This window comes from Citrus sinensis, chromosome 6, assembly GCF_022201045.2.
Source record: "Citrus sinensis cultivar Valencia sweet orange chromosome 6, DVS_A1.0, whole genome shotgun sequence".
NCBI lineage: Eukaryota > Viridiplantae > Streptophyta > Magnoliopsida > Sapindales > Rutaceae > Citrus > Citrus sinensis.
In genome coordinates this window covers 3,180,612-3,204,547 of record NC_068561.1, presented here as the reverse complement: position 1 = coordinate 3,204,547, position 23,936 = coordinate 3,180,612, and the positions used below count along the sequence as shown (strand labels likewise).

Here is a 23,936-nt window from a genome sequence, read left to right as displayed (position 1 = left end):
GTCGGAACTTCAAAGAAAAACCAATACAAACCCAAGTACACAGGTACAAAAAGGGGTAACACAGGACCCAAACAACAACAGCCAAAGAAAGGGTTAAAGGCTATACCTGGAGTAGACTGACACCGATAGCGCTGCCGCGACAAAGAAAACACCCAGCAAACGGATACTTCGGACGCTAGAAGTAGTGAGCAAAGTTCAGAGAAAATTTGTTTAATGGCGGAGAAACGAATAACAAGATGATGATGACTCTAGTCTAGGGATTTGAAACGAAAAGGGGAAAAATGGAAGTATTTAAGTGATGGGATATGCCAGCTCACTCCCCATATATCGAGGACGGATAGCCCGTCGTTTCAAATTTCAAATACGAAGAGTCTGGAGATGCCACGTCACCAACCGTTACAAGAGGCCAGGTTAGATATAAGCCCAGATATACAATGGACATGTTCACTTAGGCTCATGCTCAGGTTGGAGTCTCCCCAGAAGAGAAGCTCCCCGGGCTGGTGAGATTCAACCATCAGTTTCTGCTCTTAACTCATTTTACTCGCCAGACCAGAAACTGGGGGACTGGTGTTGAGTACATAAAGGCACCAGGTCAGCCATGCTACTGTGGTACGAGCAGAACACGGAGGTAAACATTAGCCGAGCAGAGATGGATGCAACCAGGGAAACATACCGACCAGAAGTGTATGCCGAGCCGATACTCATCCCCAGGAAAGCGGGGACACAATCCCACAGAACCGCGGCCGTTACGCTTTTCCCAGAGCACAGAATCGCGGCCGTTACGCTTTTCCCAGAACACAGAATCGCGGCCGTTATGCTTTTCCCAGAACACAGAATCGCGGCCGTTACACTTTTCCCAGAATCGTTGAAGGACACGTAAGTTCCCACGTTTGCCACGATGCAACGATTAGAGTCCCATGAGGGCTGCCATTACCCGAAAAAGGTGGGAGGAAGGGCAAACGGAAACATGGGGACAGCGGCTATAAAAGAAAAGGAACTCGACGGAAAGAGGGAGAGAAAAAAAACGGAGAGAGGGAAAACGCTGCCAAATTGCATCCAGATCATTTTCTTACAAATTTCAGATAAACTTCTTGAACCCAAATTGATTTGTTTTCCCGTAAACACCTTGAGCTAACTTAGGCATCGGAGGGTTTACGCCGGCAAAACCACCGGCGTCTCTGATCCGTTTTTTGTGAGCGCAGGCTTATGTAGAGAAAGGAGGGCGATTCCAATCTTAGCGAACGAGTAACAGTAGATAACACAAGCGTTGGTGAAAGAATCTGGTCGGCTAAAAGGCGAGCATATTTCAGCATCAACATAAATGATAAACTCTTCCACTTGCGCATAAGCTTAAGATTTTAGTGATGGCAACAATCTTTTAGTGATGGCAACAATCATTATTAGTATTGAAAAAGTTGCACGACATTTCATTTTAGAGAATCCAATAAGAATTTAAATTACATAAAATAACTAGGGATAAAAGATCTTTCACTGATAATGTCGTTTGACTAATATGTTAGAGTTTTATCTCAAAGATGAGATTAGATGAGAAAGAACTTTATAATGCAATATTTGGTTGCCAATTTTTAGGAAATTAAGGATCCCAACAATCCTATACGGCAATGCTGTAACGAAAGTGAAATTGAGAATAAATGAAGATAAATGGGACATAAAACTTTTATGTAGAATAAATTGGACTAAAAAACTCTAGGGCAAAATAGAAAGATTTCACCATTGGAATGAGAATTACAACACTTATATTTAAATACAAGGAGGGGAAAATTGTACTCCCTCTTGTACTAGAAGAAAACAACTCTCACTTGAATTTGGGGACAACCATTGTAAAGGAAAAATTATGTTTCTCTCTTCATAAGGTCACAACTCTCTTTTCTAATATTAAATGAGATTTCTTTTGAAGGCAATTAAACTTCTATTAAGTAAAAGAAGTGAATAAAGATATTAGTTCTGAAGCTGCTAAAAGCAATTAAAGCAGAAGTCACGGGCTAGCAAAAGAGCTAGCCATTTGAATTAATCTCCATAACTGGTTTGATCCATTCTTTTATCCCTAAATTAATTATGTGCAACTAAATCTTCTATACTATGGTAAGATGGTAACTTATTCAATGAAATAAATTACTTTTTATTCAATTAATTAACTACATGTGTGCTTTAATGTTTATGGTTCTTATTTCACATGTTTGATTGAACATTATTAAATCATTTCACCAATTTTATCATGCATTATTGATTATTAAGATTAATATTTGACTAAACCGATGTTTGGATCTATAAAGTTTATACATGATAATCTTTAAATATGTGTCTTTCATTAAATTGTTTATACAGAATACTTAGAAAAACTTTAACTCTTTGTTATCCAATATTGTTTACATGAAATGCTTAGATACATGCTATTAAGTAGAAAAAATAGTTTTAATTGGAATCAATTGTTATATTCATGAGTAGACAAATATTGATTTCAAGTTGTCACGCTGAAATTGGAAAATAATTAGCAGTTAGGAAAAATGGCTGAATTAGCAGTTAGGTAAATTTTACAACCTATAGCCAATGAAATTGAGAGAACCTTTCATCAAAGAAAGAAAGTTGCTTTAAAAGAAAAAATTGATCAAATTGAGAAAAATATAATTGAAGATAAAATGGCTGAAGAACCGCAACAAAAACCGTTTAAAGATTACTTTAGTCCGTCACCTAATCTAAACATCTCATGCATTTGATATCTAGATGTTGCTGCTAGGAGTTATGAAATAAAACCTAATATCCTTAATTGTCTCCCATCTTTTTATAACTTAGATAATAAAGATCCCTATAATCATTTGAATAATTTTTATGTTGTCTGTCAAGCTTTTGATTATGAAGATTTTTTGTAGATGATGTTAAACTTCGTTTGTTTCCATTCCCATTGAAAGAAGAGTCATATCATGGTTTAACATGTTACTAGTTAATAGCATAACATCTTGGGAGAGAATGGCTGAAAAGTTTTTAATAAATATTTTCTTGTGCATAAGACTAATGATATTCACAAGGAGATTATAGAGTTTACACAATAAGAGAATAAACAATTCCTTGAACAAGGAGATTATAGAGTTTACACAATAAGAGAATAAACAATTCTTTGAAGCATGGAAGAGATATAATGGCTTCATCTTGAAGTGTCCACATCATATGTTTGAGCAATGTCATCAATGCCAATATTTTTTAGAAAGTTTATTGCCACATATTCAAGAGAGGTTAATGGCAACTAGTGGAGGTCAACTTACGTCCATACGTGCGACGGAAATTTGGGACTTTTTCTAGAGACAAGTAGATAATTCCTAACAAAGGTGTCAATCTTCAACGAATAGTAAAAGAATAAGAGGATTAAATGAGGTCTATGGTAGTGAATCTAAATATGATATCAAATAACTTAAAAAGTACATGGAGGGAATTTCTAGCCAACCAGCCTTATTGATGAGTGTTAATCCTAGTGTGCCATATGCTTAAAACCAATCTAAATAGGATTCTTATCATGATCAAGTCAACTCCATTAATATGATGAGAAGACGACCAACCTATAATCCCTACTCCAAAACCTATAATTCAAGATGGAGGTCGCCCCAATTTTCATGGTCACAAGGCTTTCAACAAAATAAGACAACAGCTCAAGTTTCTCAACTTCCTCAACTTACCTTTAGACTTTTTCATAACCTAAACCATGAGAGGAAGCTTTTCAAAAATGGTCAAAATCTATAGGGGGTACTATATCAGAATTAAGGAATGAGAGGAGGACCACCCAAAATTGTCAAGTGCAATCCATGTCTAACCTTGAGAGGATGATTGGACAAACAACTTGATCAGTTCAAAATATAGCAATGACTGTAGAAAAAGGGAAAATTCCAAAGTCATTCCATTCTTAATACTCAAGGAGTGTATGCAGCTAGATCGAGTTCAAGCCATTAGCATAAAGAGACAAAATATGTCATGACTTTAAGAGGAGGAAAATTGTTCAACAACAAGCTAAAGTTTCCAAAAAGAAAGACATCTCAACCTACTTGCTTAGATCCAGTTCCACCAAATGACTCATCACTAAATGATCCAGAAGAAAATAGACCACCAGTGTACATTCATAATGCTCTTTTTCCTCAAAGGTCAAAAAAGTTAAAGAAAGAGACTTCAATAGGCGAGATTATTGAAATCTTCAAGTAGGTAAGCATACATATCCATTTTCTCAATAGTATTAAGAAAATTCCCTCTTATGGCAAGTTTTTAAATATGTGCACTAAAAGAGAAATTCCATGTTACCAAGAAGCCATTTTTAACTAAACAAACTAGCGATTTACTTCAATGTAAAATGCCACCAAAATTTAAATGTCTAGCCCTTCTATATCATGTGTTTAAGGAATCAGTTGTTTGATAAAGCATTACTGGATTTAGGAGCTAGGGTTAATCTCTTGCCATATTCTACTTACATGCAGCTTCGGTTAGGTGAATTAAAGTCAACTTCATCGTTTTTCAACTTACTAATAAGTTAATGAAAATAATTCCTGGTACCGTTGAGGTTGTGCTGGTACTGATTGAAAAATTTTATTATGCTATTGATTTTATTGTTATTAATGCTCAGGTTCTACAAGATCTTAATAAGAAACACACTTCAATTCTTCTATGTCGTCCTTTCTTAGTTACAGCTAATACTCTTGTTAATTATAAAAATGGAAATATGCAACTACCCTTTGGTAACATGACCATGGAATTAAATAATTTAAAATTACCATTTTCAACATTTAAAAAAAAAGTATCACAAATTAATATTACTAGTATATCAACAAATTAAACATAAAAAATAACTGACACTGAAGTATCAAAAGTTTAAAAAAAATATTAATATACAATTTGTTTTAATTCCAACTCAATCCTAAGACTTCTGAAACTCAAAACTTTTACATTTGGACCACAAACCACTAGACTATAGCATGAAGATATAAATATTATATTAAAAAACTTAATAGTGCATATATATATATAATTAGAAGATTCATTTTTTATCTGAAAGAGTCATTGCCTTTTCTTTTTTTTTTGTGGTGGTTCGATAGACTTTTCATAGACCCTTTCTACCCTACCGCAATCGAAGAGTTGAGAATCCCTACGTACACTTCGGGACAAGCCTAGGTCCCCAACAAAGATATTTGATATTGGTTTGGTGGACAGAGCCTGGGTCGCCAAGCCCAAGCCCCCCGACAAAGAGTATGGATCACTATATCACAAAAATTCGTCTTGCTTAGGTTGAAGCAAATGCCAGTGTAACCTGTGGCTACCTCAGGACTATCTGACTACACTATTTGCGTTAAGGCACTGAAGCCAGAGTTTGCTTGGTAGGGGTTAGCTTATTCCCAGACGAACTAACCTAGTAAGAGCGATTCCCCCAGACACCAATACATGCAAGAACTAGTAGCCACACTACAACGTATGAGAAATTCCCTTGTGGCATCCCTTAACTGAAGGTCACAGTTGCTTCCTTCGCTTTTGAATCTAAAACCATATATGGTTTCGCCTCCCCTTGGAGCGACCCTTCCGAAATAGCATTCTAGCAACTTTGTTTTCATCTAGTGTTCTCACCAACCAGTGTGTGTGTGTGTGTGTGTGTACGCGCCTGAATGCAATCCCTAATTCTCCTTCTCTTTCTTGACTTCTTTTTTTTTAATCGATACATTCGCTCAGAGATGCCCATGTCCACGCTATAGCATTTGGTAATCCCCTTTGCTTTCTTGACTTCCTATGTCTATCATTAAAGCATTCACTCACACACACCCACACTACAGCCACTAGCGCTGCTAACAAATGACCAGAACCATGGTAATATGACCATAGAATTAAATATTTTTAATATTACCAAACAACTGCATAAAGAAGAGGAATTTGTTATGCAGATATGCTAGAAGAACTAAATATTAATTCCATGGTAATATGACTAAGGAATTAAATATTTTTAATGCTACCAAGTAGCCACATGAAGAAGATGAATTTATTGATGCAAATATGATAGAAGAATTGGTAGAAGATTCATTTATTTCTAACCACAGTGATGATCCATTAGAAATATGTTTAACTCACTCTAGTTTATCTTCTAATGATGACAGTGTAATTATAAAAGTCAATGTCTTACTAGATGCAACTCCAATTATGGACACAGTTAAATAGAAGACAAAGCTAGAAACCACTGCCTCATTTGAGAATAAGATTAGTCATCTGCTGTGTCACCACCAAAATGGAACTTAAAGCACTATCTGACACTCTGAAATATGCATTCTTAGGAGAATCTGACACCTTACCTATTATTATTTCTTCTTCCCTTAATCCTGAGCAATTGGGTATTCTACAAGAGCACAAAGAGACAATAGGGTAGACCATTACTGTTATTAAAAATTATTAATCTAGTAGATTGCACGCATCATATTTATCTTGAAGAAAATGCTAAGTCTATTAGTTAGCATAGATTAAATCCAAATATGAAAGAGGTGGTAAGAGTTGAATGAGATTACTAGATGCAGGAATTGTTTAGCCTATTTCAAATAGCTCTTGGAGTAGCCTTATAAGTTGTTCTTAAGAAATCTAGTATTATAATAGTTACTGATGCTAACAATGAATCAATCCATACTATAGTAACTTTAAGTTGGCGTTTTTGCATTGATTACAAAAGATTAAACTTAGTCACAAGAAAAGATGATTTTCCTCTTCTATTTACTGATCAAATACTTGATAGACTTGCAGGTCATGATTTTTATTGTTTTTTAGATGCTATTCAGGTTATAATCAGATCCATATAACTCTAGGGAATCAAGAGAAAACTATCTTTATTTGCTTTTCTTGGAACTTTTGTATATAAGATAATGCCATTTAATTTATCTAATGCACCTATTACTTTTCAAAAATGCATGCTTAATATCTTTTCTAATGTGGTTAGGAGCTTTCTTGAAGTGTTTATGAATGATTCTCTATTTATGGAGAATCTTTTGATGAATGTTTGCATCACTTAACATCAGTGTTGCAGAGATGTAAAGAAAAGAATTTGGTTATAAATTTAGAAAGTGTCATTTCATGATGAAATAAGGTATCATTCTTGGTCATATAATTTCCAACAGAGATATAGAAGTTGTCAAAGCCAAGATGGATTTAATTGTTTATCTTCAAACTCCTTAAATCAATAAAAGAATAAAGATCTTTCCTTAGACATGCTAGTTTTTATGAAAGATTCATTAAATATTTTAGTAAAATTTATATTCCTTATACAATTTACTTGTTAAGGATACACATTTTATCTTTGACGATTCTTTTCTTGATACTTTTGAAAAACTTCAAAAATAGTTGAATTTTTCACTTATTATTCAACTACTTGATTAGGATTCACATTTTGAAATTATGTATGATGGATCTAATTATGTTACAAGAGCAGTTTTAAGACAAAATTAGATCATTTGCCTTATGTGATTTATTATCCTAGTATGACACTCAATGATGTCTGATTAAATTATTCAACTACAGAAAAAGAAATGCTAGCTACAGTGTTTGCATTGAATAAATTTAGATCTTATCTTATTGGTTGTGTGAGGTGATTATTTTATTGATCATGCTGCTCTGAAATATTTGCTTACTAAGAAAGATGTCAAGAAAAGATTGATTTGTTGAGTGCTACTTTTGCAAAAATTTGACATTGCATTTTGAGATTAAAAAAGTTCTAAAAACGTTATGACGAATCACTTGCCTTGCCTTGATCTTAAATTTATTTTAAAATCTTTACTTTTGAATAATTTTTTCACAGACGAACAACTTATGAGTGTCAATATCTTATCATAGTTTGCTAACATAGTTAATTATTGTTTTGTAGGTTAAATTCCACGACACTCGACCAAGCAAGATATAACAAAACTCTTAGATGAAGTGAAGAAATTTTTCAAAATGATCCTTGTTTATCCAAATATTGTACTGATCAAATTAGTAAGAGATATATTCCAGAGAATGAAATTCAAAGCGTCTCTTTTTGCCATAAACAAGCTTGTGAAAATCATTTTAGTACTAAAAATGTAGAGTACATTTTTACTGTGCATCCTTGTCGATCACTTGATCTGGAGAAAGGGCGTACCAGCTTACAAAAGAGTGCTTGGTGAAGTGTAAAAACCTCCTCGAAAAGTGAAGCCTATTGGGAACCTTTGGTAGTTCGTGGAATATATTAAGAGATTCAAGCACAAGAACACGACAAGGATGTTGTAAGCTTAAGTGGGGAAAGATGTCACAGACCACCCAAATTTGCAAGCCAAAGAGGCTTGTGTGCTAGCTTAGCTCAATTCTAGAAGATTTTAGGTCAACTCTCCATACTTAGAATACTCTAGAATTAGCAAGCCTCTCTATAAAATAGAGCTTGGCACTTGCCATTTGCAACAAGCAAAAGCAACTAAACACTCATAAGCAAGCTCTCTTGTACACACACTCTTATGAATAATATATTTTCTCTTTGCCTCAATAGTTCACTTTTCTCTTTAACTTTTCCGCAAACATCTTCGTTTAGCTAGTCGAAAAGCTCATAGCTACTTTAATAATTTTTGCGCAAGAGTTGTCTCAATACACAGGGGTTTGCCATGCAAAATACTCATCCCATGACATATTGCTAAGGTTATATGGATGGTGAACAAGACTCAAAACCGTAGGGTGAAAGCTTGGTATAATGAAGGCAATGCCATGTGTCAATGCAGTATTTTTCTTCCTATGTGCTGCTGTCATCTTTTTAGCTCTAAAGTGATGAATTTTTAACTCTAAAGTGATGAAGTTGGGTGTTTTGTGTTTTTGTAGTTTGCAAGATAAGTCTTTCATGTCTATCTAGTGCTTAAGTGCAAAAACTATATATGCAAGTCTTCTGTCTATATAGTGCTTAAATGCAAATCCTATGTAACATTTTTGTCTAGGTAAGTGCTTAAAAGAACGCTAATACGTATTTTCAAGCTAAATTCATATCAAAAATGTTTATTCCATCTTGCACACTTTGTATCTAAATACACTACCAGCAAAATGCAATTCTTAGAAACAGCATCAAAATGAGATTTGATTCACAGCCAATCAATAAACTTTGTACAACCTAAAAGACCACTATCAGCATACTCATCTAAATGCAATAGAAGCATGCAAACTAACAAGGAGTTCAAATTGTCAGAGTATCACAATGTAATTCTTCCGCAGCCACACGATCAAATTATATACAACCTAAAAGACCACCGACAGCATTAACTATCCGATGAAGCGATAATAACACAGGTCACCTATGTAACACCCAAAATACGAAAACAGCATCAGAATATTTAAACGAAACCAGCAATTGCATTCCAGCAGAAATATAACATAAACAGTATCTGTTTTGGCAACATGCAGTAGCCTTAACACAGCAAGCAACAGCTACAATCAGCATTTCAAACTTCTGTCCAGTTTGCAATAATTAACCAAGCAGGCGTAACCCACAACTCGTCTTTGGCGACAATACATGAGTTCGTACAAACTAAACAAAATAATAAAAGTCTCAAAACTATGGTCAGTCTGAGCATAGTATGATCCATCATCTCCCAAGCTAGGCCCAAAAAGTATTGTATCATCTAATCCCTTCAAAAAAAAATAGTTAGTGGGATTACGTAGCTCTGCCTCTGCCTATTTTCATCACAGCACCACCATGACTGATCTGCAATATGCTGGATGCTCTATCTGTTATGGTTTCATTATTGAGTTGTCCTGAATGAATTCAAACAGATTATACAAATTAAAAGTTTGATTCTTGATAGAACAGTAGATAATCAAGTTAAGTTATGAAACAGAAGCATATGAGTTCACCATTGTCAACGACAGTGGACTGGTGCATATTCATACACAAATTCACTACAACAAGCAAGCCCAAAACCACATACAGCACCTATGTCATTATCTTTATAAAAATTTATGATAAAGTCATTTTACCATGTACAGCTGTTGTATACTGCGACCCAGCCAAGCATCAACAAAATAATTTATATGAATCAATACACTCAAAACCTGAACGATGCATCTCATCAACAGCAAAACCCAAACGGTCATAGACAAAAAAATAGAAACTTTTAATATCACTCTTCATTTTTACCGACTAAAAAGCATGAATCAGGAGCAAAAGCCCAATTTTACTTATTTTACTTTTGATTTTAGCACAGTGATTTAAGCAAAACAAACCTCCTAAACATTAGACTTGAAGGTTCCTGCAAAATAATTAAACCAAATTGAGTACATATCAGGAACGTGAAATATAGTTATCTGGCTCTTAGGAAGACTAAATTACAATCCATCTATCCATGACAATAACCATTACAAGAAAATTGCACAATCGACCAAAACTAAACACAAAAAAAGAACTAATCACCAACTAATGAAAGAACTATTAAGTATCTTATACCTAAAGAGTTGAGACAAGACAAGCAGCAGCTTAGTTACTTACTTCCTTGAAGCTTCCAAAATCAACAATGCCTGCTCCTTAATCAACTCATTCCGCTGCAAGAACAACTTCAACTGAGCAACCTGCAAGTTTTTCCACCTTTCCTCCAACTCTGCCTTTTTCGCTCCACTGATCATGTTAAATCCATCATGGAGCACAAACTCCTCCAAACCAGCCACACCCAGAGTTTTATCAAAAAAAACCGCTGCATTCCCTTTCTTATCTCCTACGGCCCCTTCTTCACCCAACAACTCTGCTTTCAAAGCAGCCAATAACTCATTATTCCCCCTTTGGCTCTGATTCTTCTTATAAGACTTAGCAGCTGATAATGCCATGACTCCACCAGTACTTTCTTCGCTTCCTTCCCATAACTTTTTAGACAGATCATACGCTCTCTGCTCGTGTGGATTCGAAAAAGTACGGACGCCTCCTTTCTTGGCACTCTTTCTAAGATTATTCACACACTTTTTCTTCAATCTCCTAATCTTATCCATCAACTGAGCTTTAGTATAGTCCCCGTGTAGCGAATTCTTGACATAATCATAAAAAGCTTGTGTATCTTGACTCGGATCAATACCCTTTTCTGTCGAATACTCGATCATTCGCTTCAGCACAATAATTTCATCATCCTCACTCCACAGTCGTTGAAAAAGCGGCGGCTGCTGTTTCTTAGTATCCTCTCCGGGCTCTTTCTTGTGCAGCTCCTCATCGGCACCACCATTCTTTTTAGCTCGCTTAGAGTCTTTCGCATTCGCGGCCTCCTTGTTCTCAGCCTCATTCGGGCGTTTCGACGACGTGGGTTTCATCGCTTCGCTAGGCTTCGGAGAAGCACCGGGTTCGGACCCGGATTCTGATTCCGATTCCGACTCAGAACTGGGGGCCTTGGTCTGGGCGGTTGCTTCTGGTTTTTTGAGAGCCGGTTGCTTCTGGGTTTTTGGCAACATTGTCGTCGCGTGGTCTTGGCCTTGAGTGTCTTTTTCTTCTTCTTCTCCATCGTCATCGGATGACGACGACGACACTTCTAATTCTGAACCTGAAGAGTCGTCTTCTTCTTCTTCTTCTTCTTCTGCTGACGAAGAAGCAGCTGGTGGTTCTTCCCTTGGATTCGGCTTCTTCGGTGCCATAGTGTGCGATCTGTGAGAGACTGAGATGCGAGAAGCTGTAGCGTTGTTGTGGAGCCCTCGGTAACTGGTAAGTCAAATGAAATTTCCAGACATATAAAAGGTCCTCAAATCGGGTCGGGAATCGGTGTTTGAAATTTGATCGGTTGCGGTCCGGATCTCCTTGGGCACCGAAACAGACTCGAATTAATTACTCATTTAAGTTTTTTTTTTTAATATCAAATTGCAATTAATTTATTTTCGATAGAAACAACGGTACACTGATTCGATTTATTTTATTATTTGAAAATAAATTTAGTTTGGTGTAAGATACGGATTTAGGGCTGATCTATATTTTTAGAGCCTAAATCAATAGTTGTTTAAAACGTAAAATATAAAAATAAAATTAAAAATAAATCTTGATTAATATGATTCAATATTAAGTGAAAGTTTAGTGCAAATCATAATTCGTTTTTTTATCAATCCTCTATGAATCTTTGGGCAATGACACCCCCCCCCCCCCCCTTGTTTTTTGTAAATCCACCCCATTAAAAATAATTAAAATGAATTTATTTTGTAAACCCACCCCATAAATACCAAAAATACCCCTGTCTATTTAATATTTATAATACTTTTTTTTCTTTTTCTTTTCTAGATTTTTGTTTGTTTTAACTTAAAAAATAATAATAATTGTTGACAGCTCATAGACCAACATGTTATCAAAGCCTTCATTTCGTAATTTTTAAAATATTATACATAAATTATATAACAAAATTTAAATAAATTTAACATATCAAAGAAAGAAAATCATGCTTACGAAAATGTCAGTAGCTAAATATTCAAAACAGTTTAACATATATGCTCTAGAAAGATTTGACTTACTTAACTAAAAGGAAAATTAATTCCCAATAGAAAATTATTAAACGAAACCATAAAAGATCACATGAAACTAGACAAACCATAAATTAATCCACATGAACAAACAACTTTTTAATTAAAAATTACTTTCTAAAAAACAAAACTTAAACTTACTAATTCCGTTTGGAATTCTTCCCTTGGCATATCTTCTTTTTCCATCAATGTAATATTAACTATTTTTTATTTTCCAAATTCTTCCGTTTGTACTTTTTCTTCATCCATCATTGTAATATTGACTTCTTTTTTTATTTGAACTATTAGGAAAGAGTTTAAGAACATAAAAACTCCTGCATTTATATGGTATAATAAGTTTAATTATAAATTGTAATAGATAATAATTTAACTAATAATTATTTATTTATTTATCTATTTTAGTCATTTCACCGAAGGATAATATTGTAATTACAAAAAATCTATTAAGTGGAGTGATTTTATACAAAAGGTGGGGGAAAATATGGCCACCCTGAATCTTTTAAGGCTCCCTATAATTTTTCAAACAAGAGTCTATTTAAATAAAGTTTTTACTAGTATAGCTTTGAAAAATAAAGTTTTTTCCAAAAAAATTTAGGTTATTTATTTGCTTATGAAAGTTTTATTAAATATTATAAAATTACTTAAATAGACAAGTATTTTATAAAAAGAATGAAATAAATAATAAAATAAATGAAGAACATTTTAGATAATTATCTTTTATAAAAATTAATAGAGATAAATTAGTTTATTTTACTTTAAAATTCTACTCAGAATACAACCAATCAATACTAAAATTTTTTAAAGAACTTTTAAATTAAACACTTGTGGTTCTCAAATAAATCATACCAACATGCACTAAAATTATGGGTGGTAGCCATTACAATGTCATAAAATTTTTTGACATGCTTAAATTACATCAAATATTTTACTGGGCTGTTATTTTAACCATTTGGGATAAAGGAAAAAACAAAGAGGGATTTTTTAATTTAAATAAATCCTATTTATCCCTAAATACTGAATCTATACCTTATCACATTTATATGCCTCATGAAAGTGGAAAAAGTCAAAACACACCCTTAAAAATACCATGAATCTACACCATTTCTCCCTCTCACCGTTCTTTTCTCATGGTTTCCTCTTTTCACCATTTCTTCCTCTCACGGTTTCCTCCTCTCTCACCATTTCATCTCTTACTTTTAATATAAAGGTTTTTGATAAAAATAAACTCTTCAAAAGGTGCATTATCAAGTGGTGGATAAGATATGTTTGAAATGCAACCATTTTGTATGCTTAGGGTTTAATTTGATTTCATCACAAGTATATTTGCTAATGATTTATGAGTTTTAATAGTACGTTATTCATTTTTGTGCTTACATACACACATTATTGCATAAAATGTAGGGATTTAAGATCTCAATTTAAGTTATGAATGATTGAAAAATCAATCTAGGAAGAAGTTGAGTATGAAGTTGGGTAAGTGAAGTATTTAATCGAGTAAAAAGTGAAGTAAAGTAGATAAGTAAGTCGAGTATCTAGTCAAGTAAGAAGTAGAGTAAGTATAATGAATAAGTCGAATATTAAGTTGAGTAAGAGTCTATTAATTTTTAAAATAAGTCGAGTAAAAGTCAAATAAGTTTTCTAAATAAATTGAGTAAGAGTTATGTAATTTTTTTAAAGAAGTCGAGTACAAAATTAGGTAAGTCGAGTATTTAGTTGAGTAAGAAGTAAAGAAAGGGAGTTGAGTAAGTCGAGTATCTAGTGGAGTAGAAAATTGAGTAAATCTATTAGATAAGTCAAATAAGAGTATAGCAATTTTTAAAATAAGTCGTGTAAAAGTCACATAAGTTTTTTGAACAAATTGAGTAATTTTTAAAATAAGTAGAGTAAAAACTTGAGTAAGTTTTTTGAACAAATCGAGTAAGTATCCAATAATTATTTAAACGAGTAGAGTAAAAGTCGAGTAAATTTTTTAAACAAGTTGACTAAGAGCTGAGTAATAAGGTCGAGTAAGTCTTTTGAACAAATTGAGGGGATGTAACTAAAGCAAAATCTTAGGGCTCACTTTAAGGACATTGACATTGGTAGTATATTTGAAGCAGCTTTAAAAGTATATCGACTAACACACTTCACATATCATATGAATGAGATACACAAGGTTAGCAAGGTAGTTGGAAAGTATTTCGAGGAAGTGGGGATTGACAAGTGGGCACGTTCGCACTTCGACGGGCGATGTTACAATATTATGAATAGCAACATTGCTGAATGCATGAATGAGATTCTAAAATTTGATCAATTGTTATCTATTCACAACCTAATAGATGGGATAATTGACGAACTACGAGAGTGGTTTTGTAACCGTCGTGAAGAGGTCACTGCTGCAAATAGTCAACTGACAAAATAGACGGATAAGGTAGTGAGAGGTAGACGAATTGCCTCTCAAAAGTTTTGGGCGATCAACTTAGAGCTATATGACTTTATTGTCAAAGATGATGATCTTGATGGGCATGTAAACATTAGAATAAACTTTCACTTGTCAAGAATTCCAACTCAAACAATTACCATGTGTACATGTTGTGGCAGTGTGCAGGCATCATGATTTTTCAATCTATGATTACTACTCCTATTACTATTCAAGTGATGCATAGGTGTTAATATATTCTGAGACCATTTACCCTGTTGGTCCTTAAGAGGGGTGGAGTATTTTTGGTGATGTATGTGCCATTGAAGCATATCCTCCTCTAGAAAAGTGGCCAAGTGGGCGTCCAAAGAATAATAGAATATCTTTTAAGGGCGAGGAAAAGTTGCCTTGTAAATGCAATCGAAGTTAATTGACTCAAATGCATGACACAATGCCATTACATGAGGAGTAATGTCTTGTTTAAAATTAAAATGCAATGCAAGTGACTCAATTTTTAGTATTCGTTTATGTTTTGCCATTAATTTATGGTTAATTTATCCCCTTAATGTTGTTTAAACATGTAATATAATTAACATTATGTGTCCATACAAAGTTTGATGGACAATCGTAAATGGTATGTTGTCTTTAAGGGCGGCGTTGTGGAGTTTTTGGGCCATGGCTTGAGTGCTTGGAGCAATTGAAAGACTATATCCTGAGTCATTGCATAAGGATTTTCGTACTGAAATTGTATAGAGATGAATTAGTTGTTATGAGATGATATTGTTGGATAATTTATGGTTGTTGTAGGTACTTTTTAATAGTTATTACATATCTTGATAGATGATTTCATATTGATACAGTCAAAGTCGAGTGCAGTTTGACTTTTTACCCGACTTAATTAAAAAACTTTTCATTTTAATTTAGGACCAGTATTCTCGATTAGTTACTTAACCTTAATACAAAAGTCAATATTTTTTGCTAAATAAATACTTGTGCAATGTTACATTGAAGTTGAGTATTATCGACTATTTACCCGACTTCAATGAATGAATCGAGAGTTAAAGTCGAGTATTTTCGACTATTTACCTAACTTTTATGAGCGGAGAAATTTTGCTTAACATTGAGCATTCAGTTTAAGATGATTATTCTCAACTATTTACCTACCTTTGCTGAGAGAAAAGAATCCGATGCATTCCCCTAACAAAGAGAGATTCTGCTTTACCCGAAAATTATACCAAAACTCAAAAAGACGTCATTTTAAATTTTTTCAAATTGGATACGATTTCGGGCGTAATTTTCAGGCATCGCCACCACATTTTTAATATTAGCATCCAAAGCAATTCATAAGTTGAAATTTCATATGCAAACTCACTATCAAAACTCATGTGATCACTATCATAGCAGGGAAATGCAGTAAGCATATAATAATCTCGACAAAATATGAATATTCTTCTTCACTCTCAGGCATTGATGGTAAAAAAAAAGTGTTTTAATTAACTCCAAAGTAAAGCATGTACCATACAATAAAAACAAACTTCAACTAGTTCGGTATCTAGAAATGCTGGAGTGTTGCCTCCAAATAATACTACAATAATCAGAGCCAAAAATACAACTTCAAGGGCGAATGCTACTGATTTATAGCAGTTGCAAGCATCAATCCTTCACATAAAAGGCGATGGCACCACTGAGGAGGGCAGGTGAAGGAACACCAGTGAGGGACCTCTGCCTCATAGCTCATCCTGCAAAACATATCAACGGACTTGTTAGATCTGTGGTGATTCAGCAGTTTTTCAGGTTCACCGGATGCCTTCAGAAGGTCAAATTTAAAAGAAATGCATGGATGATGAGGATAAAAATTGGTCCATGAAAGATATTGCAAGATAAAATCACTCATGTGATAAAAGTATTCAAACATCAGAGGAAATTTTAAGGAACATGTACAGGGAAGATTGGACAAACAGATTGCTGGTCTTATCTTGCCAAACAACCGAACTAAAGGAAACAAATTGTGCGGCTCAATAGGCTTCCCTGTACAACTAACAGGGATTTAAATCTAATTTGGGATTGTGTTGTGATAGAAGTGTAGGATATAATAAAAGAGTAATGATACAGCCACAAACTCTTGTACAAACTTATTTTGTACAAACTGACGTGGCATTAATTCATTGGTTGAATGAAAATATAAATTAATAAAAATAAATCATGTGGGCTAAGTGATATTTAATTCAACCAATCTTATCATGCCACATCAGTTTGTACAAAATAAGTTTGTACAAGAGTTTGTGGTTGTATCATTACTCATAATAAAATGGTAAAATTTGACAATTCAAAAACAATTAGGAGCTCTCTTATTACTTCACAACTCATTAAATTAGAAATGAAATGAATAAAGTTGGATGGATGCTTACATGATAATCATCGTCCAAGTAATCATGCTGCAAAACAAATAATCTGATTTAGAAACTACATTTTTGTGCAAAATATGTATGAAAATGTCTAGATTTAATAAGCATTCAAATTACTTTAGAATACCATATACACCAACATTATTTAAAATGTAACAAAATGCCCATTTATATGACAACATCATGTCAAGCAGTTTATCATCGTGTTGCTATATCATCGTCTATTAGAAGCTACATGATCTTGAAAAGAAAGAAAAGCAACAGCAAAGGAATGAAAGAAGAAGCTTAGTCCAAAAATAAGATGAATACGCCAGATTTATACATATAATACTAGGAAGATGAGTTAGTAAACATGAAGGACTTCAAAGGAAAATTGAAAAAAAAACAAGTAATTGACATCTTAGGCCATTCAAGCTCAATGATTAGCATGCCAATGGGCTCGTAGCCCATTAGCGGCCCATGCGCTCAAGCTTGGGTTCGAGTCCCAGCAATGGTTGGGACTCGAACTCCCCTTTTAGTAGGGATCTACTTGTCTCCCCACATTTAGGACAGAATCGATCTCTCTCCAGCATTAAGTGAGGGTTGACCCATAATAGAATTATTAAAGGAGAGTCCCGATATATCTCGACCTTCGGACTGAACCATACTAGAATTATTAAAGGAGAGTCTAGATATATCTATAATTATAAATATCAATAAAGTTCTTATTTTAATATATCAGTAAATAAAAAAAAAAAGGCTTAATGAGTAGCAGCACATCACCAAAAATTTAATGGAATGGGATAAGAAGAAGAAGCAAATAATATTTAATTGAAATGAAAAATTATAATAATTGAAAGAGAAAACAAGATGCAAACCCTTCGGTATTTATCTCTGTAGCGATCCCGATATCTTCTTCGATCATAACCCCTCTCTCTTCTCCTCTTTTCCCCTTCCTCTCTTGCTCGTTGAGCTTCCTGCACGTACAAGGGTTTAAATTACTTAGAATACAAGTGAAAAACAAAAGTTCTCGGCTGAGTTATGCAGTTTCTACAGTGATATTAAGTAATCCTACTAACCTCTTCCTCTCGCGCTTTTCTCACTTTCTCTGCTTCCTCAAAACCCTCTTTTTCAATCTGAAATATCAAAGAAGGAAAAAAAATTACAAATCGGGCACCAGTACATTCAATCATTGTACAGTAGTAAAGACAAAAGAGCTGGAACACACCTCCCTGTTAGAAAGTACTTCCTCGACCACTTGTTTTGCATATGCAGGATCATCACAGATCAAAATGTTGTCATAAACTGAACCCGCCTTGACCTGCACTCAACCACGTAATCTAAAATAAATCATCAAAGGAGAATTGGATTTGCTTTCAACTTAAAGGCAATCCCAACTTTGCATATTCATACTGATGATCAATAATCATACCTGCCAAACTTCAATGCCTACATACTTAATTGGCTTAAGCACGTAAAGATCGGGATCATCTTCAAACTCTGTATAGAAAGAAAAATACTTCTAAGCTGCTGATCAAAATCTTTCTCCAATGGTTAAAAATGTATACGGTAAGTAACAATACCTGGATTGTCAATGTAAGGGATCTTCCATTTCCCTTTATAGTTCGGGTTCTTGATCCTCTGCCATGTCAGAAAAACAGTAGCAAAGTTAAACTGGATGATAATGATAAAAGTAATAACTTCTAGCTTTTAATGACCTTATAAAAGGAAAACAGACAGACCTTGGGCCTCCATAGTCCTTTATATGCGGGATTTGGTATCTTTGGTGGTTTCCATAGGCCATCCTCGTCTTCATCCCAATTGTCAGGCTAATAAAGCAAAAGAAAAGTAAGTTTAAAGGTTTTTTTCACTTGTTTTTCTTTTCTCAGACATCAGATCACAGAGCAACCTTTAGGGACCTCATTAGCACACTAAAAGCAGTAGAGAGGTGGGTTCAGAAGCAAAAGGCCAGCAAGCTTGCACATAAATGGCTCTATCAAAATTATTGTTGTACCAGCGGTGTACTCACCTTCTTAGCTTTCGGGTCTGGAATTTCTTTTGGAATTGAATCATATCCCTAAAAAAACAAACCACTAGTGAGTGGAAGAGCGTACTTTATGCATTGAAGTGAAACAAAGAAAACAGATACAAAATTTCATACCTCTGGTTTGACGGCATTAGGATCATCAATATATTCTCTATCATCCCAATCCGCTGGCTGTGAAACATTTCAAACAACACTTTAAATTCCGTGGTTTGCACAAATAAGCCTGGAACTAGAATAAACTCCAATTATATACAAGGTAAATCCTCAATATCCTAGCTAAAACAGCCGAAAGTAATAGAATCTTTTCAAGGAGAATCAGGGATCAAGAACAGTAAACTACCACAAGAAATAATGTCATTGACTACTCTAGGCTTAATGTATCTTAAGTTTGAAGCTCAATTTGAAACCTTTTTGGCATTGACAGCTTTGATTTTCCGTGGAGGAAGAATATCCCAATCCGTGTACATGCTACCAGAATCCCTCTCTCGGTTATCAATGAGGATACTATAACTGGCATCAGGCCTGAGAATAAATGTGTAGAAATGAGTCAACTTGTCTGTTTCACATTCCAGCTCCTTTTTGATGGGGTAATTCTGACCCTGGTAGGAGAGGATAACATGGAGATGCTTCTTTTGCGTGCCACATATATCTGGTCCAAACATTAAACTGCAAAACCAATTTGTTAGTCAATAGACATTTACAAGGTATGGTGAGGATAGATCATAACTCAATCAAGAGGGAAAAGAAACAAGCTTAGGAATTAAAACACAAGGAAAACATGAATTAACTGAAATATTTGGATTGACAAAAATATAAAAACTTTCTTCGTCTTAGTAGAGATAAAATTAGATTTGTTGTCTTAAACAAATGATTTACAGTTGATTCTAAAAGATCTTTTATGATGAATTAATCAGAGTAACATTATGAGCAAACAATTCTTAACTAGATTTTATGATTTTATAGTTTTTGCTATCACAATCCAATATGAGTGAACCTTTCTATAGATAGAAGCCAAAAATGCATATATTATTATTTATTTCATCCCGTTAAGACTCTAAATCAGCTACCTTTATAGAAATAATGCTCAATGAAATGTATTATGTTCCTAAATATTTTTTCTGGTATCCCATTCAGAATCCTGATCATGCAAAAAGGGCTCTTATTTAGAGGTCCCAAACAGGTAGTATGCAATTCAAAAGAATTAAGGAGCAGAACAAATGAAATATATGGTATGAAAGCAACCTGTAGGGAGCATCTCCGCCAAATTTCTTTTGATTGACATATGCAGAAAGAAGTTTTATGTATCCACCACCACATTCGATGTCTTGCTCAAATCGTATAGAATACTGAACAACCAATGTTCTGTTTTTGTTGCTAAATTCTGGTATTTTTGCAGATATGGCATAGTGTCTTGCATCGGTGTGAGTTTGAATACCTACAACAATACCAACATCATTAAAGAAACCATCAAAAGGGACTTTGCAGGAATTGCCTTTTAGCTTGCCTCTGCATTAGTTCAATTCATAAACCTTTTTCCCATTTTATGTATAATTTATATTACATTTTTATTTCAGCACATCACAAACTACAAAAATGGACAAAAGTTTACAATGTTCCATCATATTGATGGGGATTCCATTTTATAGCAATTTGACTCGGCAATTTTGATCCCAAGTTCACTTCAAATAGGTGGAGAATTCAAGTTGAATGACATCTCATTTAAATTTGTTTTCTTTGCTTAAAATCAATTTTTTTAAAATTATGAATGCACTGAGTTAACCATCAATCGAATTCTAACTGCGTGTCAGTACCATCTAACAGAACCACAAGCACATTAGACATGTGCATCATATGTGATCAATTCACAGAAGCAGAGAGACTATTCAATAACAAAAGCTAGCAGTTCAAGACAGGCGAGAAGAGTGGTGGGAGTACCAGCCATGAGAAAAAAAATATGCAGGACTTGGTGGGTGTAGGAAAGCAGGGGCAGCAGTTAACTTTTGGATAACATAGAGCTAGAGCAACTACACATCTAGAGGGCTTGGTGGGTGACAATTGCAGTAGGATGATGATAAGATGGATACAAGCAGAAGCCAGAGAGGGTGATGGAAAGAGTATGCTAGTAAAAACGGTGTTAGGATGATCACAAAAGTCCCAGCAACACCATGGTTGACATTTTGGAAGCTATGAATGGTCTTTTTAGTTAAGACTCTTATCTCAAACAACAATACATATAAGCAAACCTCTCTCTCGGAAACTTCTACATCAACTATAACCTTCCTTGACGATTTTCCAAATATATCATATTACAAAAATCAAAAGGCCAGTAACAATTGTATTTAAGAAAAGAGAATTGAAGGATCTGTGAGTTAACGCATCCAAAGGCCTAAAAAGACAGCTAATGAAGTCATCAACACTAACAATTTCAAAGGTAGCTAAAATGATTTTCCGCATCAAATATTTGAAGAGCACGCACCAAACTTATATACCTGATAACTAGTGTTTTCATTTCGAACTTAAATTCTAAAAATAGCCTCAATCAACAAACCAAAAGTTTGAGATTTAGTACCTTTATCATCCGGGTCACCATGCCACTTTCCAGCTGTGTGCTTAAAATATCCAGCTTTCCCTTCACTTCGTTTCCAGTCTGATATTACCCAACGACTTCGCCATCCATCTTTTACAATACCAAGTAATAAACAACCAAGAAGAAATTGTCAATCGAATCAATTTTTTTTTTAAGAAATAAATAGCTTAAGAACCTACATATAGAAAATAAAAATATCATCACAAGCTCATTGAATTTGAACTATTTCATTGAGAAAAATTTCACTTAAAAGACTGATTTTTTTTTTTTTAGTTTTGCTTTCACTTTCCTCTGCCAAACAAAGCATTTGATTCAAAAAAAAAAAAAATTGGTACTTTGCATCATTTAGTTCAAGCAGAAGGGTACCGAAAAACTCAATTTTCTACTACAGATGTTGACTCATTAAAATTTTCTCGCATTTTCTCGGCGGCCAAACAACAAGTACTAAACATATAACTGTAAACAGTTAGTTAACTAACTAAAATTTGTTACGGTTACTGACGTGGCAAAATTAATGGAAAAACAAGTAAAAATAAATAAAAAGTACAAGCAGCCAAAGCATGAATACTAAGAGAGTACCGTCAAATCGCTCTTCAAAAAAGATCTCAGAAACTGAAATTTGAAAGAAAAGGAAAAGTACAAGCAGCTTAATCATCATCTTTAGGATCCTTGTGGCTTGTAGTTTTAAGAATCTCACTCCAATTATCTGAGTTCTCTTAGTCTCAGCGTTGGCTAGTTATAGAAACTTTGGCGGAATGTTTACCCTTGTTTTTTAGTTTAATTACAATATTGCCACGAGACTGTTTAGTGTGGAATTGACCAATTATTTAATAAAGGATGGGGCCCACGGTTTGTCATAATTTAAGACTATTTGAGGTTTTTGGCCAATCAGAAGAGAATAAGACGTTGCATTGTCCAATTGTTGTTTTTCAAACTCACTTTCTTGGAAAGAATTAAAAGTGAGATTTGTAAGTACTTTTACATTTATAAAATTTAAAAAACTACGTATTTTATTTATAATTATTTACTCCAATGTCTATGTTAGCCGAATTGTAGGTTTTATGTTGGCATTGGTATCATTGTTTTTTTTATAAAGAATTAAAAATAAAAATTGAGATTTGTAAGTATTTTTAGTTAAAAATTTAAAATACTACATATTTTATTTATAATTAGTTACTCCAATATCTTGATAAATAGTAGCCAAACTCTAGGTTTTATGGTGACATTGGTATCATTGTATGAATAATTTTATAATCTTTGTTGTTCTTGCTACTTTTGAAGCTGGGTAAAATTCATTAAAAATGGAGGGGAGAAGAAATCATTTTGTTTAAGAATCTAACTAATTAAATAAATAAGAAGCTCGAAGCATCTATTCATGTTTCCTTCAAAAATTAGGTAGTGTTTGTTTTTTTATTTGAAATTTAAATAGGTCTAAATTTGACTGAAATTTAAATAGTTATGAGTACATATATATAAAAGACATGTTTTTTTTTCTAATATCTAAATATAAGTGTTAAATTATTTGTTTTTCAAAAATAAAATATTTAAAATAATATTTTGACATATATAACCTCATAAATATTAACAATATTTATATTTTTATTAATTACACATACGACAAGTTATAAATAAATTATTTGATTAGTAAAAAAATTGATAATTTTAAACACGTGAAAAAAAATTGATATTTTTTCTTGCTAATTACACAAACCAATCATGAGTTGTTTAATCATTTGAATTAAAAATAATATATTAAGTAAAATTTAAAATATATTATAAAAATGATAAATATAAATACAAAGAGATGAATTTATTATAAAATACACTCACCTAAAGTTCTATTATATTTAAAATTCTCATTCACAAAAACGGGTTAAATACAAGCATATAAAAAAGGGATAAATAAAAAATAATTTATATAATAAGAAATAAATTTATTTAATAGGGGGAGAGATAATATTAAAGTTTTTATTTAGATGCTTTGCCATTCAAATAAAAATCATAATATTTAATTTTTTTTCTATCCAAACCTAAACATCTTAT

The 23,936-nt window shown here is 33.5% G+C and overlaps 2 protein-coding genes across 4 annotated transcripts; both read right to left on the bottom strand.

Annotated features, from left to right (window-relative positions):
- Positions 1-9,337: 9,337 nt before the first annotated feature.
- On the bottom strand, positions 9,338-11,737 carry LOC102610695 (probable transcription factor At1g11510). 2 transcript variants are annotated; one of them, XM_015531027.3, is made up of 2 exons: positions 10,448-11,737; positions 9,338-9,759 (listed from the first exon to the last, which is right to left on the bottom strand). In XM_015531027.3, exon 1 carries the CDS (start codon positions 11,608-11,610, stop codon positions 10,486-10,488), a length of 1,125 nt encoding a protein of 374 aa, XP_015386513.1. In that variant the 5' UTR covers positions 11,611-11,737; the 3' UTR covers positions 9,338-9,759; positions 10,448-10,485. The 2 variants fall into 2 exon arrangements, with proteins under 2 accessions (XP_015386513.1, XP_006480465.1); XM_006480402.4 differs by having other exon boundaries at positions 10,490-11,728.
- A 4,577-nt stretch (positions 11,738-16,314) lies between these two features.
- On the bottom strand, positions 16,315-22,639 carry LOC102611212 (calreticulin-3-like). 2 transcript variants are annotated; one of them, XM_006480403.4, is made up of 14 exons: positions 22,473-22,639; positions 21,876-21,983; positions 20,549-20,741; positions 19,714-19,972; positions 19,421-19,477; positions 19,289-19,336; positions 19,002-19,088; positions 18,843-18,900; positions 18,692-18,759; positions 18,488-18,580; positions 18,339-18,395; positions 18,138-18,236; positions 17,284-17,310; positions 16,315-16,614 (listed from the first exon to the last, which is right to left on the bottom strand). In XM_006480403.4, the coding sequence occupies exons 1-14, from the start codon at positions 22,549-22,551 to the stop codon at positions 16,603-16,605; spliced, it is 1,245 nt and encodes a 414-aa protein (XP_006480466.1). In that variant the 5' UTR covers positions 22,552-22,639; the 3' UTR covers positions 16,315-16,602. The 2 variants fall into 2 exon arrangements, with proteins under 2 accessions (XP_006480466.1, XP_006480467.1); XM_006480404.4 differs by lacking the exon at positions 17,284-17,310.
- Between the last annotated feature and the right edge of the window lie 1,297 nt (positions 22,640-23,936).